This window comes from Punica granatum, chromosome 7 (assembly GCF_007655135.1).
Source record: "Punica granatum isolate Tunisia-2019 chromosome 7, ASM765513v2, whole genome shotgun sequence".
NCBI classification, from domain to species: domain Eukaryota; kingdom Viridiplantae; phylum Streptophyta; class Magnoliopsida; order Myrtales; family Lythraceae; genus Punica; species Punica granatum.
Window position 1 is genome coordinate 26,292,294 of NC_045133.1, and position 20,253 is coordinate 26,312,546.

General features: G+C 37.4%; 3 protein-coding genes across 4 annotated transcripts; all 3 read left to right on the plus strand.

Annotated features, from left to right (window-relative positions):
* Positions 1–488: 488 nt before the first annotated feature.
* LOC116214562 (glycine-rich cell wall structural protein 1.0-like) lies at positions 489–863 on the plus strand. The gene has a single exon (XM_031549949.1). It carries the CDS (start codon positions 489–491, stop codon positions 861–863), a length of 375 nt encoding a protein of 124 aa, XP_031405809.1.
* Positions 864–5,146: 4,283 nt separating this feature from the next.
* LOC116215129 (stigma-specific STIG1-like protein 3) lies at positions 5,147–6,079 on the plus strand. Its single transcript, XM_031550720.1, has one exon. The coding sequence runs from the start codon at positions 5,241–5,243 to the stop codon at positions 5,724–5,726; it is 486 nt and encodes a 161-aa protein (XP_031406580.1). The 5' UTR covers positions 5,147–5,240; the 3' UTR covers positions 5,727–6,079.
* Positions 6,080–9,831: 3,752 nt separating this feature from the next.
* LOC116212873 (pyridoxal phosphate homeostasis protein-like) lies at positions 9,832–12,659 on the plus strand. 2 transcript variants are annotated; one of them, XM_031547597.1, is made up of 7 exons: positions 9,833–10,097; positions 10,303–10,369; positions 10,804–10,850; positions 11,025–11,112; positions 11,512–11,645; positions 11,776–11,874; positions 12,361–12,659. In XM_031547597.1, the coding sequence occupies exons 1-7, from the start codon at positions 9,891–9,893 to the stop codon at positions 12,439–12,441; spliced, it is 723 nt and encodes a 240-aa protein (XP_031403457.1). In that variant the 5' UTR covers positions 9,833–9,890; the 3' UTR covers positions 12,442–12,659. The 2 variants fall into 2 exon arrangements, with proteins under 2 accessions (XP_031403458.1, XP_031403457.1); XM_031547598.1 differs by lacking the exons at positions 10,804–10,850; positions 11,025–11,112 and having other exon boundaries at positions 9,832–10,097; positions 12,361–12,573.
* The last annotated feature ends 7,594 nt before the right edge of the window (positions 12,660–20,253 follow it).

The window sequence follows — 20,253 nt, forward strand, 5'->3', positions numbered from 1 at the left end:
TAACATCGGGTTCCTTAAATTATATATCCTTGGACATTGAAAATGCTACAAAATCACAATGAATTACATTGAAATTGATATTTTTGAAGTGAAAACTCACTTTCAAACTTTAAAAGACAGGTCCTTTTTTTGGGTGGAAAAATAGAGGACTTCCCGTGACTCGTGATCTGGCAAATTTTTTATTTCTTAATACTACCTTTATGATAGATATATATTTATATATATACGTGTCTACTATATGTTATTTGAATTAAGCTTTCTTAAGAAGTGAAAACCCTAATATTGAAGATCACGAAACATGTCATTAGTTAGAACATTGCAGGAACTTGCTTCCCACATGCACCTTTTCTGCCACTTTTCCCGCGTCAACTCCCCCATTCTGTCTTCCCCTAATTTCTCCATCCTATATAATCACTCCCTCTCCCGTTATCCAAAATCCAAAACTCGACAAGTCGTCTCTTGTGTGTTCAAACAAAGGTCGGTAGCCTATGGCCTTTCTTTCGAAGATTTCAATCCTCATAATCGCCGTAATAACCATGACATTGGCAGTTGGGTCAGGTTTTGCTTCCGGAGCCGGAGCGGCCCTAGTTGGTTACGGCAGCAGGACAGGTAGCAGTAGCAGTGGAGGATATGGCCTTCGCCAGAGTGGTTCTTTGAGTAATGGAAGCGGCCGTTTGGGAGGAAGTGGAAGTGGTGGTTCTGGTGCAAGGCTGATTGGTTCGAACGGTCGTCGTCTGGGAGGAGTTATAGGTGGTGGCACTGGGGCACCGCGGGTCCATTTTGGAGCCCGAGCTGGTGGAAGTGCCAGTGACAGCGCGGGAGGTGGGTTTGGCCGCCGAGGCACTGAAGGAAGGAGGGATTGAAGGTGGATCCCCATGAACGTTGATTCGACACGAAGCCCCAGCTAAATTATTGGACTCGAAATAAAGAAGCACCTGCATGTATTTTTTCTATTTTTCTTGGCTGACTTAATTAAATAATTAATATGCATCATATTACGTAATGGCCAGCGAGACTTCGTCCTTCACATAGCAATAATGGAAATAATAAATAAAGATAAAAGTAAAATGTGTCTTACAAACATGTAGTTTTCGTAATCGGACCGAATATTGGACGGATCAAATAGTTTTTTGTTTTTTTTTTTCCATTTATGAGAGTCTTATAAGTGGTAAAGTTCTCTCTACGTGAAATAAGCTTATTACTTACAAAAAGCAAATCTACATGAGCGCTTGTCTTATCTTAATTACTGCCTTAACTTTTATTGCTTTGGATTGCAATGTACCTTGTAGCCATGAGCTAGTTTCGATAAATAGACCGTGTACACTTTATCTAAAACTAAAGGTTCGGCGTAAAACTTTTTATATTTCTTTATTTTTTTAGTTTTCTATTACGCTTCACTCAATTCATAAATCTCTTTGGTAAAAACAAATAAACTGATTAATAATTTCTCATGGTCTTGCCGAAAATAGTTGGTTGCTTTTGCATCATTTCCCTCTCCCCTATAATTTTTGAAAATCCTTATTTTGACTAATAATTATCCAAAAAGTTTAATTAAATCTATACAATTACACATAAAATATATAAGATCCAAAGTAATTATTCAACAAAAAAAATTCCAAAGTAATCACCATAGCTCGCCACTATGCAAAAACATAAATTCTCAGCTTCTCATTCGTCGATTCTTCGTATACTTGAACTTGACATTAATTAACCACAAGCAATTATTACTTAATTAATAACTTTTTAAATATTTTAATAGTGTCTTCATTTGCCCCACCCCTTCTCTCTCCTCCAGTTCACTAATCATCATCTTTCTCCTCTCCCTCCATTGTTCATCGGCACCAGACCTGCCATCTCCTTCGACGTGGCGAGATCCGCCCCAACCTTGCCCTTTCTTTTGACCTCCCCTACCCCCCACCAAGGCCGCCCTCATCCCCGACATGGACTTCTCCTGCTCTGACCTCCTTGCCACCTCGTGCCTGGACCATCGTAACCTCCTCAGCGGCAGTAAGAACTCCGAGATCTGCGGGCCCCTCACCTCCTTCGACTGGAATGAACCCTTCTCCTCCACGCATCGGGACCTCCAGCATCGACACCACCTTCATCAGCCGCTCACTCACCTCCTCGCTGCTGATTTAGCCTTCGAAGGTCCTTGCCCATTTTAGGAAATAAAACCTCCATTGTTCAGCCTTCGAAGGTGGAAATCCTCGTGCATTCGTCTTACATGGCCTGGCTCTCTTTTCGGCCGATTACATCTCTTCATCGATGATGATTTGGGGCTCTGTTGAGGTATTGAGATGAAGAGAGCGAAAGAGAGGTCGATCGGGAGGGGACGATGAACAGTGAAGGGAGAGGAGGAAGACAATGAATAGTGAACTGGAGGAGAAAGAAGGAGGTGGGGCAAAATTGAAAAATTTTAAAAAATTTAGGTTTTTTTGAAATTTTAAAAAATTTAGAGTTGAGTTAAATAGAGTTTTACTCCATTGCCAAACATGATTGTTTTTTGGATAATGTAAAAGGATTTTTAGAAAAGTTGAAAACTTTTACTGTCCTTACATTAATATCAAATACTAAAAAATTAAAGAATTTTGAATTAATATTTTAGAATAAAATAATGTATCTAAATTATGATAAAAAATAAGTGTCTCAAAATGAATTATTTAGTAAAGAATTGAAGAGGTAATCAGAAAATTTGAAATTAATTTAGTTATAGGCTAATAGAGTGGGTAAATAATAAATGTCATTATTAGAAGAAATATTAATATTCGAAAGAATGTTATCCTTATCTTTTTACTCTTATACACACGCACACAAAAAACAAAAATAAAAATAAAAGGGTCAACCTTCAGCATAGTATCTTGGAGTAAAATTACAAATGTCGGTTAAAATTAAAAAGAAGTATCTCATAACAAAATAAATATTTTCTGGAAAAACATATAATAAGTTTGATTCATCTTGAGTTTGCCTCGCGAGGCAATTACGCCAATTCTTATTGAACTAAAAATATACTTAATAACTCATAAACAACACGAAAAATCCTATTTACGAAGATATAATGATCAACTTTCCAACTATTACAGAAAAAGGAGCTTATTTAATGCAGTGACACATGCCCTGACCTGATAATTAAGACGTTTCATATTCAATTCTCGTAGTGAAATTACACGTGCCCCTTATTGACTAGGTTTTCTATTTCCTTATATTAGGCCTCTAGCTCCCATTGTAACTAAAAAATCTTGAAACGATGCTAGTACGAAGTAACATCTGGTATGGCATTGGCCCGCCAGGCCCATTTTAGAGGCCCAACGAACTTCAGCTAGCCCATTTAATTAAACAACTATTTGACCGAAATAGTAATATTCTATTTTATCTTCGAGGAAAAAGTGGCTCTGATTTCGTTTTACTTTTCCAATAAAACTGAGAAAAACTGTTTTCCATGGTTTTCCAGTATTTTCGGTCCCGTGATCTTTAATGCAAATCAGCTGACCATTGCTGAAACCAGATTCGAAAACCATAGACGACGTAGCTAAAGTATTCCTTAAATTACCAGGCATTATTAATTCTTAAAAGAATTATTACTGGAACATAATTTTCTGCAATTCGATAAATATATATGTATGACATATTGTTGATTAAGGATGCGAACACAGCACATTGATACTAGTACCGAGACAAACGAACTATGTCCAATAATCTCGGCCCAAATCTCCAATATTCCCCTTAATTGCACCTGCAATATGTAAAGTATTTTCACTTTTCATAAATCGGTCGATATTTCCGATTGATTATCGATGCATTTTTCTTAATAACTTGATGTGCAATGAATTAATGCGTGGCGGTCATGTAATGATCCTTCATCAACAATTGACTTGAATCGCATGCTAATGAGTTAGATTTATGAAGAGGAAACATAGTATCTGTTGGCTTGAAGAGATGAATTCATATGGCAGCTTGGCAAGAGGCCAAAAAGGGAAATTAATAATAATAATAATCATTTAAAATAAATCTTTATTCATAATTACGTCCATTGAATGGTTCACACACACTTCCACTTTGCTTGGCCATACAGCACGGGCCCTGAAATTGAATGGGAACCCAGAAGCTCGCTAGCTAGGCTCGTTTTTATTCAATTGGAAGAAACCCCACCCCCCCAATGTCTGCATAGGTCAATATCGATATGAAAGGTCGAGATTGCCCTTATAAATTGACATTTCCATTTCCATTTTTGGCATGATATTGAAAAATATGCATGCAAGTGGATTTTTACAAAAGTATACTGTAGTACAAAAGCACTTATTCCCTTTGCATTCAAGTTAATTATTCCGTGTATAATTCTCGTAAGCGGAGATTTTTTTTATTTCACTTTTATTTCTCGTTCTTTCTAATTAACTTTACTATATGCATATTATGAAATTCTTTTTTTTTTATAAGAAATTTCATGCTTAAGAGTTAAAGGTGATTATTAAGTACTAGGCTGACGGTGGATGGACATAAGTAACTTTTCCATCATCCATTCATGAAAAATATGCACATAATATATATATATATATATATATATTGCAAGTATGTTTTATGTTTTGTATTTTCTTTTTAGTGAACATGAACGTGATTTATATTTTATAATGCGTACATTTCTTCTTTCTTTTTTGGTAGAAGTAATGTGTCCATATTTTCACCGTAGGAATAATGTATATAATTTTCAACGAAAGTATGAAACCCTATATTCATATATGATATATTTGAAGTGATAAAAGAGAAAGATAGATCAAAGATAAAACACAACGGCTGCATAATAATATGAAACAATTGAAAATGACTGATATACTATGTATATAAATAACAAGAGCATCCTAATGCCCATTATGTTTTCTTTTATTACTATTATTATCATTTTCTTTTGCCACACGTCCATGAGGTTAACATAGTCTTTTCATATATATCTCATATATTAATTGAAGAGTGACCAATTAGAAAATTGAATTGAAGTTCCTTGTGAACTCAATACCCTAATATTGAAGAACACTCTTTCATTAGCACATCACCCAAGAACATGCCCCTCATGCACCTTTTACCGCTTTTCCCGCGTCAACTCCCCTCCTTAATTCCGCTTTGCTCTTTTTTCTTCATCCTATATAGTCACTCCCTCTCCCATTCAAACCCTTCACAAATCTCCCACCCAACCAAAAAAGAAAAAAAAAAGGAATCATCTCTTGTGTTCATCAAATTTCGAAAGTCAAAGTATGACATCTCTTCTGAAGATTTCAATCCTGGTAATAGCCATGACCATGGCCCTGGCCATCACCATCACAATGAAGGCCGTCCCTGAGGTGAAAACGAAGCCGCGAATTGACCACAGACCCCCTGGCGATGAGTTGAACAAGCCGGATGCTCAAGTCCTAATGCCTTCCAAAAGGGTCAGCCGGTTCCTAGCAGGTAACACTGTGGTGGGCACAAACCCTAGGGCGGCCCCGCAGGCAGCTGACCATTGCAAGGACGACAACACCATATGCAACATCCTCGGAGGCAAGTGCTGCCACAACAAGTGCATGGACCTCTCGCTTGACAAGAATAACTGCGGGACATGCAAGAAGAAGTGCAAGTTCACTCATACCTGCTGCCGTGGGGAGTGCGTGATGCTTGCCTTCCACAAGAGTCACTGCGGGAAGTGCAATAACCCATGTCCGAAAGGTCAGTACTGCGTGTACGGAATGTGCAGTTATGCGTGAAGAATGTCGTTGGGCGATTCTGAGGAGGGGGTTCCAAATGAAGAGATTTGGGATGATATATATCCACGATTCTTTTTCATGAATAAGAAGGCCACGCGGTTTAATTATTATGTGGTTCTCATCATCAACGAGATTCAAATTTATACTTATAGTTAATTAGTCATACAAAAAGAAAAGAATTACCATTATCAATACATAAATACATATATATATATATATATATATATAATTGTAATGTGGCTATTGTGAATCAAGTACGTGGTTATATATGTACTCTATAGATTGCATTGTCATCGTTAAAGTACGTACATATATCATATGTAGGTAGAGAGAGGGATGCACATTCCCTATCCTTTTTTGTCAAGGAATTACAATATTAATTATTAATCTTTTAATTCTCCTCTTTTATTTTTTGCACTCGCAAGAATTTTTTTTTCTTTTTCCGGGCAAGAAGTTGTTCAAGTTACTCGACCGGTGTCTATACATACAGCGACGCATATATGTATGTAACACGATCTACACACTGTTCTACAAGTTCCGATCTAGCATTGGAATGAACAACATATACTTTCTTGATAATACAAAATTCTTTTGTAGCGTGAATATATATGCATATGCATATTTCCCTCTCGTTGATGTATGGTTTTATATAGGCTTGAATTCAGGTGTTATGGTCAAAATTCTCCCCTTTATATAAGGTCCTGAACTATACGAAAGATGCACTTCTTCTGAAAGTCATTTATATATATATATGAAATACTCGATGCGTAATTCTCGATTAGAAAGTTAGCAAATTATTATAACTGGAAATGCTATTATACCCAACAGTATATTCCCGAGATCACCACTAATTTTCTTCATTATCATTGATCACCCGATACCCGTGTCTAAATTGATATCGGTTGAAAAGACTACTCGGCCTTTCTGGCTTGCCTTCGATTTGAAAATCAACTGTTAGCCACGTAGCTTTGAGGATACTTCACTTCATTCGGTTGGTTACCTCGTCATAGTGCTTATAGATTTCAGAGCCTACCCTAGTAGAGAGTATATAAAAAGAGTATCTGTATAGTTTATAGGACATGAACATAATTTCACCAAAGGTTTTTTCAGCGTGCATCACTTAGAATGTATTTGATTTCAAAGTTAAGTTGAGTTTTGGTTTTAATTTGTTTGTAATGATTGTATTGTTGAATTATGAGAAAAAATGTGAAAAATGAATAAATAGTTGAAAAAAAATAATGATTAAGTAATAATCGTATCGTTGAATTGTAAAAAAAGTAATGAATAGTTGAGAGAATTTAATAATACAAATTGAATTGAATGGTTAAATTTTTTTAAAAAAATAGAAAAAGTAATAATTATGTTATTAAATTGAAGATAAGTGGAGTTGAGTTGAGTGGAGTTGAAATTTTTTTTGAAACCAAACACACCTAGTATTCTAAAATTCAATGGTCCAAACTAATTCGAATTCGAGCCGGATCGACCTACTAAAGAGTAAAACACAATCCATTCACATCCTTGTGAGCTTTCTTCAAGTTCCATCAATGGCGCATAGCTATATACAGCTAGCTCTAGTCCTTTGCCGCCTTTGTCTTGCTACCACAAATATTCTCTCAAAAGGCGGCCACTTCACATGCAAATGTATGAAATTCGATTCCTTATAATAGTATTTATAATCAAAACGGCACTCAACTCGACGACAATTATGATGTATATTGGTGTGAAAAAAAAAAAGTTTGAACACTTATAAGATAAAAAATGTATGAATTTGATAGAAATAAGAGATGTCAAAATATTAATTTGAAATAGCAATTTTTCGTGTCATAACTACTTTCCTTCTCAAACAGAGTTTTTTTTTTGGATAATTAAAAATTATATGAAACATTGCTCTCGCACAATTTCGGAAGATGGAATTACTCCATCTCTCAACAAGTGTATCTCCTGGTACTTGAACTCAAAGTTACTTTTTGTTTTTATAAAACAAACGGTATGTGACAGGATAAATCAAGAGCATGATCTGGAACTACTCATTCTGGAGCTAGCGTAGCGTGAACTAACGCAAGGCTCTCTCTCGATCCGACATTTCATCTAAACGCTAGCTCAAGTATATAAAACTTGTGTTGGCACTTGGAAATGCTATTTTCTTGACGTAAATAAACAAAATAATAATAAGATTCAAAATTTCAAACAGCTGCCGCGAAAATATAAAAAGAAAAAGAAGAAAAGGCAAAACGAAGATTGTCGATGTCGAATGAATTAAGCCAACACTCACAGGAAGAAGAATGGATTGGTCCACCGTCGGCCCAAAATGCTCTCAATGGGATGGCGAAATCCAAAAGTGCGGTCTACGTCCAGCCCAAGTAAGACACTATCTCTCTCGCTCTGTTTTTTTTTTTTATAAAGGCGACTTATAGCACATCTCTGGTTCTTACAATAACTTACACGCTTCAAATTTTATAAATTTCAAATTGAGATCGAAAAATTGCAGAAAACTTCTTATAATAACTTACAAGCTTCAAATTTTATAAATTTCATTTTGAGATTGAAAAATGATAGAAATCGACAAGGACAAGTGTTTCGAGAATAAATCATAGAAAATGACAACCCTTAAAAAAAAAAATTAAAGAATACTTTGCAACTTCGTTCTGCCCGTGACAACTTCTGCTCGGTTTCATGCTTGGGCGCCATCCAATCGACCCTTATTAGTCTCGATGTCAGTCGTGCTCGCTGCTTCTCCTTAAATTGCGGCATCTAGGCAGCCACAGGTTTTGATAGCACCGGTGTCTCGCACCTCTCGTATTCCGGCCTTAGCTCATCATGGACCGGCACATGCCTGGGGTGCAGCAACGATTTGTAGGTTCGGTTGGACCGCCTCATGTATGCATTATGTCAGGCGGCTTCGAGGGAGGCCTGATACCTGCAGTTCGTAATCATCAAGGAGTCGGACGTAACTTACCATTATAGTAATCATCAATCAGCAGCTGGGGGGACGACACCAACGTCAATGCCAGTGAGAGATGAGGTAAAAAGCATAATGGCGAGGAAGGGACGTTTATATATATAGAACGTATGAGATTTTAGTGGGGAAAAAAAATCAAGGAAAGATTAATTAATTAGTAGATTGGTTATTATCATATAATAATTAAGTGCACACGGAAAATTATTTTATGGAGAAAAAATTGAATTTAGTCAAGTTTTAAACAGTATATGCTTACTATCCGTTACTGCCAAATAATACTTCGTTGGCAAATGAATTATATGATCTGTATTTATTTAAAAAAGAAAAAAGAATTATATGATATGCAATCTTCAAATTCGGCTGAAAAATAACTTCATTTTTTTTAGTTTTGTGAATTGAAAAAATTCACGCTGGGGAATTTTTGCCTCTTAGCGAGCTAACTCGACTAGAATGGATTAATCGGAGTCCATGCCGATATCAAGGTGGACATCCAAAAAATCTTCATTTCATTAAAAATAAAAATAACTCCATAAATTTCTTTTTACCTATAATAATCAATTCGCCAATCTTGTTTTTAAGTTGCAAAAATTACGAAATTTTCAATCCTAAATCAGGGTTCTTCTTGGGTACATGTTCACAAGCGCTCTCTCTCTCTCTCTCTCTCTCTGATCTACATATTATAGGTAAAGAATCTTGTAACTTATTAATTCAGAATTTTCATAGCTTACTCCTAAGTGGATAACTTGTTATTAATGAATAGAAAATGGATGAAGTCAGTGAAATTGAAGTGATAACAGCACAATAAGTGTGAAGAAATGCAGAATGCAATGGAATGTGAATAATTTGTATAGGAATGCCAATTCAGAGGTCTGTGGATCATAGCATGCATCGAGGGCGTGCTAGCTACAATTGTCGCAAAACGATCTTACATAACCGATTTTTCGAGTAAGATGCAGCCTCATCCCAGCCCGCCCGGTGGTAATGTTGTTCAATAAGTTAAAAATGATTTATTTATATTTAATTTCCGCCAAGAAAAAAAAAAGAGAAAATATTGCCTACAATATATCATAATAATTTTCCTTTTAGCGCGAAAATATCCGATTTTTTTTTAGAAGAAATTAAAATATAAAAGAAACAAAATATAAACATTGTGGTTGACGTGCACCGGCACCAAAAAAATCCTCCGCAACGTCGATTTGGATTGAATGGAAGGCGTGGCGGTGGCGGCGCTCCGCTCCGTCATGCTCCGGGTCCGCCAAGCTGCTGAGCGCTCCGGCAGGCGGCCCGAGCTGGTACGGGTCGTGGCCGTGTCCAAGACCAAGCCCGGGTCCCTGATCCGGGAAGCATACGACGCCGGCAACCGATGCTTCGGGGAGAACTACGTCCAGGAGATCGTCGACAAAGCTCCTCAGGTCCGCTCTCTTCTCCCTTCTCTCTTTGACATGAAAAATATGAAATTTTTTTCTTACCAAACCAAATGTATTCTGTGAAACCAATCAATTGGTAATCCAATCTTGTGGGAATCCAACCGGTACTGCTTTGGGAGTTCTCGAGTTGCTATTACAATGTTCTGATGTGAATATCCGATGTTGTCTGTATCTGTGAGTTCAAGTGCAGCTTCCTGAGGATATAGAGTGGCATTTCATTGGGCACTTGCAGAGCAACAAAGCGAAGACACTCCTCTGTAAGATTCCTTTAAGCTTTGCTGCCTTACGAGGGCTTTGTCATATCATTTGGTTGCTTGAATTGTCAAGGAAGATTTTCTCCTCATTTTCGAGTTTCGGAAAAAAGTTAAGAACGAAATGTTACTCCCGAGTTTCGTGTATAGGTAAATATCCTCTTGCTATATTCAAACATTGAGTCCGTCCCGCCCTTTCACTGTGCTTGCCCAATAATGAGTTCCCCTTTGGCATATTCAATTCATCGTACAGCTTTTTACCAAGACAAATCATGCGGCTTGAAACTGAGCTATCTTGGAGGAAGAATCATTTTCCTTATCACACTTTTACCTTTCCACCGATGGGTGCATGAAGTGGCTACATTGACTGATTACTTTTGAAATTAATCTGCTTTTGGGAATTCCTTCATTTACGACATTGCCCTGGATTCTTTGCTCAGCTGGGGTTCGGAACTTGGCCATGGTCGAGGGCGTGGATAACGAGAAGGTAGATACTAACCTTGCTGATAATCATGCGATTATCTCTTGGAAACTTGAGAAGTTTCCAATTGTTCATTGTCTTAGGGTGTTAAGATGATTATGCGTATTACCAGTAGCTAAAATTTGTAATGAAAGTTTAAGGTATATGATTTAGTAAAACAATGGAGGTTTTGCTCCATAGGTTGCAAATTACCTAGATCGGGCAGTTTCAAGCCTTGGGAGGAATCCTTTGAAAGTATTGGTCCAAGTTAATACCAGTGGAGAAGTATGTGAGTATAGCATAACCTTATTCTTTCATACCAGTTCTCCTATTTTGCCTATTATTTTCTTTTATATCCATCCCCCATCATAACATCCCCGTTCCCTAAGGTGAAAAAAAAGGCCACGTCAAAGTGCTATAATCGAGAATTTTGGAGCTCGAAGGTTAAGTTTACGCTATTGATTTGGCTGTCTGACCTTGGTCATAATTCCTGTGGAGATTCTTCTGAATCACCTTTTGCATTGGTCCATCGACATATAAAAATTATTGTGGTGAGAAAACAGAATAATACACAGACGAGAAAAATATCATTGTGTTGTGGTTGTCGTTTTAGATCAGTTCTACTTCTAGTATATCTTGCATAAGGTAAGCCACTGATCAGTGATGACTCTGTATTGAACCTTTGAAGCAAAATCTGGTGTGGAGCCATCGAACTGTGTGGAGCTTGCCAAGCACGTGAAACTCCGATGCCCGAATTTGGAATTTTCCGGCTTGATGACCATAGGGATGCCTAACTATACATCAACCCCGGAGAACTTCAGGGTGATTATCCTTTCTTGTTCGAGTGAATCTTAATATACAGATTTGTGCATTGTTTAAGTTTGGTATTTTTGTGCCTTATCTCATTTGTGTTGATAATGGTTTACTTGATTTATGTGATTGAATGCTACAGACACTTTCAAATTGCAGAGCTGAGGTCTGCCAGGCACTTCGAATGGCAGAGGAGCAGTGTGAGTTGTCAATGGGCATGTCCGGTGATTTCGAGCAAGCAGTAAGCATTTATTATCAATCTAATCAGTACAACTTTTCAGATGTGACACTTTGTGCTACAAAATTACTGTGTCGAGACTGGCAAGTGATAATTTTAGCTGTAAATGCGATGATTTGTTTCCTTTTTGGGGAGTTTATGCTCCTGGTGCTGTTAGTCCATTGGACCTGTTCAAGCTGATATACGCGAGATCAATAGCAAGAAATCTGTGAGAAACTCAAAAAACCAACTCAAAATGATTCAAAAGTGAATAAACTTATTAAAACCACACTTGAACTAAAACTAAACAAAAACTACCTAAAACAAGACAAACTATAAGTCCTAGTAATCAATTCTAGCCCAAAACGTGATCTTCTAACTTGGTTTTAATCGAGTTATCAGTGGTGCTGTTACAAACTGATTCAAAATTTCTACCTGTTTCAGATGGTAATCTCTCTTAAAGTAGTCTAATCTGCTCTTCTATTTGCATATATCTCTTGTTTCATGCAGATTGAAATGGGCAGCACGAATGTCCGGATTGGTTCAACCATCTTTGGCCCAAGGGAGTACCCGAAGAAACAGCCTAATTAGTCCCGTTGATTCTCCTCTCCTGCATGATATGATATGTTGTGTAACTTGTTTGTACTATTACACCTCATCTGGAGTCAACTTTGCAAAAAAATATCGGTTGATTTCTAGTTTGGAATCATTTGTTGCGAAAAATGATTTCAATTAATATTCAATTCATTGTAATTCAATTACACTATTTCGAATGTTGTGATCAAAATCAAATCATTATAATTGAATTATGTTGTTTTGAATATTGGGATGAAATTGAATGAATTGAATTTGTTTGGAACAAATTAGAAATTAGAATTGGATTAATTTATTTCAAATTAATATTATTATTTCATTTTGATATATGTTAAACTTTAATAATTGCAATTGCAAATTTTCCAAATTTTCCTATATAAAAATATATTCATAATAATATTAAAATCTTCATGAAGAATCATCTTAATAAATTAAAACTATCGTAGATAGATGCCATGTGTCACTATAATTTTTCTCCCTTTTTTATTGTTTATTTGCCACAAATATTTTATTATTTTTTGCCACAATTATGAAAAGAAAGGGATAGGTTTTTCTCTTTTTTTTTCTTTAATTTTAATTTTTTATTAAATATAAGTATGTAAATATTTTTTTTCCCGGTGAATACCGCATGATATTCGGAAGTGGTCCGACTTATCTATGTTTGAGCGAGCTCGATCCATAAAGGGTAAACCTGTGAATTTCTCTAACAACATGACTTGTGCCTGCTGCCTTATCGAAGGATAACAAATGCCAACTCGCCTTAAACTAACTAACATTGATAAAAATATATATCAATTCGTTACCAATTTAAATAGTCTTTTTTTATTTGTGATTTTTTCGGTGTATACTACTTGATATTTGAAAGTCTTCTACGTTCGTTTAATCTATATTAGAGCTAAGTCAATTCACTGATGGATAAATTATTTTTTCACATATTTAAGTAGTCTCTTTAATATGCGATGTTATAAATGATGTCCTTTACTTATATGGTGAAACTAATGTTTTAGCATATTAACTGAAACTAATTCTTGTTTGGGTATTAACATGGTCTTAGTCACGATATGCTTTTAATAAATATCAAACTTACTTTAAAAAAGTTGGTATACTTAAAATTAGCAAATCACTTAAGACATATTATATCGTAATCATGATATTCTAATTAGAAAATTTGACACTTTAGCTATACAATATATCAATTATTACACGAACTACTAATAATGAATCAATAAATTCATGGAAAAATTTTCCAACCACGGCATCGCGCGGACATTTTCCTAGTCTTAAAACTAAAACTGTTGTATCAAATTTTCTTCCTTTTTTATTGTTTTTGATTAGTTTTAAAATTTTTAGAGAGAAATATAACCACAAGGTTGGAGCTGGTCTGCTGGAGTTTCAAGATTTTCTTTAACAATTCCAGAGATCGATTCTTACTCTTTTTTATTTTTACTTTTTAGGGGTGAAAGGGTAAACTAAAGTATGCACTCTTTAATCACTGACCCTTCATTTTCTTGCAACGAGACATTTTACATACTTATATAAAATTAAAATCGATTAAATTTTAGATAAATACAACCCATGCTCAAATATTATTTACTATTTACTAATTATTAAGGATGATATAATATGTAATACAATATATTTGTTCGCTTTGTTTACAGACTAAATAGAATTACTTTCACAATATTGACATGCAAAAATAACCTCCATTATATCATCCATATTTTTTTTTAATGTTATAAATGATATCTTTGTCATTTATAATTATCTAATTTAATCCCTTCAACTTTCAATTTTCTTTCGCATTCTAAAAAGGAAAACCATAATATTACCAATGTCCAAACCTCTATTAGATATGGTATTTATACTATGCAGAAGATCAAAATCCATTTTTTTATGATTATTTATTTATTTATTTATTTATTGACTAAACCTTAAATAATATGAATGTAACCTATCGTATGAAGTATGACATAAGATAAATAAAATAAATGATAAGTTGACTAATGATAAAGATAGTAAAAATTTTATAATATATATTAAAGCATTTAATTTTCGAATATAACGAAACTATTCTCAATTTTTCAAATATAAAGGCACATGAAATTTTAAAAGAACGATGATATCGGTTAAGTTAGAAATCTAATTTCGTTTAATCAAAGAATCTTTCTTTGCTTACATGTTTCTCTTCATCACAATTTATGTGCACATGCTTCAATAGAGACCAAAGTTTTAGTAATAGATTATTTATATATTTGTTGAGATCAACCATGCTTTAGAATATGATCTATCCCTCGGACAATTGCATAAAATTTGCAAAATATTAATATTTTTTGGATTAGATTGAATATTATAAGATTAAGTTAATATTTACAACTACAATCGAATGAGCCGTTTCGCCCCGCAGCAAGGCGCGGGACTTGTGCCTAGTGAATAGAAATAATGAAATCTCCTGACTACTTAATTGTTTTATCATAATAAACAGAAACCTCGTTGGTGCAACCAACCAATCCCCGTTGCAAATATGGATGGGGGGAATCTTTTCGATGTGATGAACAACCGAGCGAATCTTGACTTGAGATATATATTGATGGAAAACGCAAAATGTGGTGAAGATATTTATAATTATAGTATACGAAATTTGAAACGTTAAAAATGCAAAAGATAGAAATAAATAATTGCATTTGATTTTGCAATTGAAAATATAATTTTGGATAGAACAATGCGAAATGTATAATTCAAAGTTATTTAAAATACAATGAGATAAAGGTAGTCGAAATCTGTTAAGGGTGGAATATTCTAGTATTCTAGAATATTGCATATCTCCCTAATTAGGCATCTATGTATCAATATGTAAAATATCTTCCTTGATTTTCTCTCTGATATTTTTTTCCTTTTCTCTCTATTGCTCTCTTGTATAAACGTCTGCCTTGTACATTGATCCAATAAGAGAAGACATACAGAATTACTTGCGAGAGATTATTTCTTCAGATGGTATCAGAGCATTGACGATTCTGAGGGTGAAAGAGGAGTTGGAGTGCTACTGCCATGGACGGAGGGAAATTGAAAGGGGATGGTGCATCGGGTGAGAAGGGAAAGATCATCGATCCATCCTCGCCGTTATATTTGAGCCCATCTGACAATCCTGGGGCTCTCCTGGTGACGTGCAAACTAACCGGGAGCAATTACTCGACGTGGTCAAGAGCCATGATGAATTCCTTGAGTGCGAAAAACAAAGTTGGGTTTGTGGATGGAACCATAACCCAACCGGAGGTGACATCGGAGAATTATGGAGCTTGGCGAGCATGCAACGCCATGGTGATTGGATGGGTGTTTAACTCGCTGGATTTGAGCTTGCAAGCGAGTGTCGCTTATGCACAGAATGCTCAGGTGATGTGGGAGGATCTGAGACAACGTTTTTCGCAGGGAAATGCGACCAGAGTTCAACAAATTAAGGCAAAATTGAGCAACTTGAGACAGGAGGGGCTGACAGTGGCCAAGTATTATACGGAGCTGAAAGTACTATGGGATGAGCTCGACGACTATTCGGTCATCCCGAGATGCACATGCGCGGCAGCAGCAGAATATGCAAAGGAGAAAGAAGTAGAGAAGATACATCAGTTTCTCATGGGTCTAAATTCAGAGACTTATGGCACGGTTCGATCGCAAATTTTGACATATGATCCGCTGCCTTCCATTAACAGAGTCTATAACATGGTTATTATGGAAGAGATGCAAAAAGGAGTAGCTCGAGGGCGAGAAGAAACTGGAGATGCGGCAGCCTTCATTGCAGGCAATTCAGGAAGAAACTTCTATCGTTCAAGCTGTAGTTTATGCGGCAAGGTAGGTCATGATCGATCTAATTGCTATCAGCGGCTGAATTGCACGCATTGTGGAAAGACAGGCCATGAGAAATCTGACTGCTTCCAACTCATTGGCTATCCCCAAGATTGGGAGCAAAGGAAGAAGAGTGTGCGCAAGGATGTTTTTGGCTCGACAAATAATCAGCACAAACAAGGACGTTTTGAAGGGGCAGGAGGTAAGAAATCTGTAGCAGGAACACCCACACAAGGCCAACACCGAACAGCCTTTGTAGCACATAATGGTGCTTCCGAGTCTAGGCAAACAGGGGGAGCAACAAGCTTAACAGAGGAACAAGTTCAACAACTACTTTCTCTGCTCGCAACCACAGAGAATCGTGACCAGCTTTGTGGTATGTATTCTAAACTTTATGGGAGAGAAACCAACTGGATATTGGACACTGGAGCATCATTGCATTTGACGGGGAGTTTAGACAATTTGATTGATCCTGTGCCCATAAGGAATTCTTACCCGATTTGGGTGCCGGATGGGAGGTCTGTACTTGCCAAAATGGTTGGCGATGTTCGGCTTGGTCCTAATTTTATACTAAAAAATGTGTTCTATGTGCCAGAATTCACATGTAATTTAATATCGGTTGGGAAGCTAACTAGAGATTTAAATTGCTCAGTGATGCTTTTCTCGGATTTTTGCGTGATTCAGGACCTAGCCGTGAGGAGGCCGATTGGAGTGGCTAGATTGCGCGGGGGGTTGTATTGCTTCGGGTGCATCACGTCATTCTCAGCCTTTGTAGCAAAGGGATTGGAGAATCAAGAAAGGTGGCATAGAAGATTGGGGCACCCGTCGTATAATGTTTTATCTTTAGTTCCTGCTTTTGGAATAACTGAGGTCGAGAATAAAGCTTGTGACATTTGTTTCCGGGCGAAACAGACTCGCTTCCCTTTTCCACCTAGTATAAATAAATCAGAGAATATTTTCGATTTGATACATTGCGACATTTAGGGTCCATATCACACTGCTTCCTTATCTGGTGCTCACTATTTTTTAACCATAGTGGATGATCATAGCAGGGCCACATGGGTATACTTAATGCGGGAAAAGTCGGAAACTATGAAGCGATTAATGGAGTTTTGCAATATGGCTCATACTCAATTTGGGCGAGCAGTCAAAGTGGTGAGGACAGATAATGGGACAGAATTTCTCTCAAAAGTTATGCGGGAATTCTATTTAGATCGGGGAATAATGCACCAAACCACGTGTGTAGAGACCCCGCAACAAAATGGAATGGCAGAGAGAAAACACCGACACATCTTGAATGTGGCACGAGCCCTGCGATTTAATGCTGAATTGCCATTGAAGTTCTGGGGGGAGTGTGTGTTAACGGCAACGTATTTAATTAATTATACGCCGACGCCGGTGTTATCAGGAAAAAGTCCATACGAAATTCTGTTTGGAAAGCCACCATCTTATAACCATTTGCGCATATTCGGGTCTTCGTGCTATGCGCTACACAAGCCCAAGAGCAAGGACAAATTTGCGGACAGATCACGGCGATGCATATTTATTGGGTATCCAAATGGAAAGAAGGGATGGAAGTTGTATGATCTCGACACGGAGGAAGTATTCGTTTCACGAGATGTTGTATTCTATGAAGACTCGTTTCCCTTTGTTAAGAAAGAAGCACAAGAAGAAAAATATGATCAGCCCTCTATCCAAGAATTGATCTACAGTGAAGATAGGAGTTACGAGCTAAAACGAGAAACAGCTCAGGCACGGACGATTGTGATGGAAATGGATGGTGGAAATGGGTTTGTTCAAAATAGCAATGTGGGAGGACCGGTCGATAATGTGGCTGAGCAGACTAATCAGGAAGCAGAGCCGAGCAATGCCGAGGATTGGCCTGGTCCACGGCAACATCCACAACCCGAGCAGGTTGAATTGGGAAGAGACGGTGAGGAGGAGTCGCACGAAGGAAATGGAGTGAGACGACGATCACACCGAGAAACAAAGGTACCTAGTCATTTTAAAGATTTCGTGATGCATACCCTACCGACTAGCGCCCCCCCTCGCACTGCCACTCCCTCGCTTTCCTCAGGTAAGCCCTATCCTTTAGAGAAAAACATTACTTTTGAGCGGTTTTCTAATGAACATAGAGTATTCTTGGCATCCTTGAATTCTGAAACTGAACCAAAGACGTATAGTGAGGCGGTGTGTGATGATCGTTGGCGAAATGCCATGTTGGAAGAGATTCGAGCCCTAGAGAAGAATGGGACTTGGATAGTGGAACAATTGCCTGCTAGGAAGAGGCCCATTGGATGCAAGTGGGTCTACAAGATCAAACGTCGTGCAGATGGCAGTGTGGAGCGATACAAAGCGAGACTTGTGGCAAAGGGTTTCACGCAGATAGAAGGGCAGGATTTCCACGAGACGTTTGCTCCAGTAGCCAAGCTAGTAACTGTCAGATGCTTGCTCACTATTGCTCTTTCCCGAGGTTGGGCTTTGCACCAATTGGATGTGAATAATGCGTTTCTACATGGAGACCTAGATGAAGAAGTCTACATGGAAATGCCACCAGGTTTCGAGGCTGGAAAACCCGGGAGCGTATGTCGCCTGAAGAAGTCGCTATATGGTCTACGTCAAGCATCGAGAAATTGGTTTTCCAAATTTGCAGATGCTCTACAAGGCTATGGTTTCATTCAGTCGGGAGCAGACCACTCACTTTTTACCTGGTCGAAAGGGGGAGATTTTTTTGTCGTACTAGTTTATGTGGATGATCTTATTCTGACAGGAAATAGTAAAGTACGATGTGCTGCTTTCAAGGAGTATTTGAGACGATGTTTCCACATAAAGGATCTTGGACCATTGAAGTATTTTCTCGGGATAGAAGTAGCGCGACGAGGGTCCGAGATGTTTTTATGCCAGCGAAAGTACACATTAGACATTCTTGCAGATAGCGGGATGATGGGAGCCAAACCAGTCTTATTTCCTATGGAACAACAACATGGGTTGAGGAATGATTCAGGGGACAGAATTTCAGATCCATCTCAATACCGGCGTCTTGTGGGTAGGCTCATTTATTTGACCATTACCAGGCTAGAACTTTGCTATTCTGTACATATCCTGTCTCAATTCATGCAGGATCCGCGTCAATGTCACTGGGATGCAGCGATGCGAGTTCTCCGTTATTTGAAGAACGCTCCGGGTCAAGGAATATTATTGAAGCCCACATCATTTCAGCTGATGGCTTATTGTGATTCGGATTGGGCAACATGTCCTATGACCCGGCGATCTTTAACCGGTTATTTTATCACTCTAGGTGGTTGCCCAATCTCATGGAAAACAAAGAAACAAACTGTTGTTTCAAGATCCTCGGCCGAAGCAGAGTATCGAGCCATCGCGTCAACGACGAGCGAGCTCTTGTGGCTAAAAAGTTTATTGAAGTCATTATGGATAGAGCACTCACAGCCAATAATGCTTCATTGTGACAATCAAGCAGCGCTGCACATAGCGGCTAATCCGGTATTCCATGAGCGCACAAAACATATAGAAATTGACTGTCACTTTATTCGAGAGCATATTCGGTCGAAGACTATTGCTACATCCTATGTGCCTACACGATTACAACTAGCAGACATATTCACTAAGGCACTTGGGAAGGATCGGTTCAATTTTTTGCTTGGCAAGTTGGGCGTTTACGACGTGCACACACCAACTTGAGGGGGAGTGTTAAGGGTGGAATATTCTAGTATTCTAGAATATTGCATATCTCCCTAATTAGGCATCTATGTATCAATATGTAAAATATCTTCCTTGATTTTCTCTCCGATATTTTTTTCCTTTTCTCTCTATTGCTTTCTTGTATAAACGTCTGCCTTGTACATTGATCCAATAAGAGAAGACATACAGAATTACTTGCGAGAGATTATTTCTTCAGAAAATCAAAATCTCGTTTTTATATTTACGCGACGAATAACCTATGCCTTTTCTCTGGCA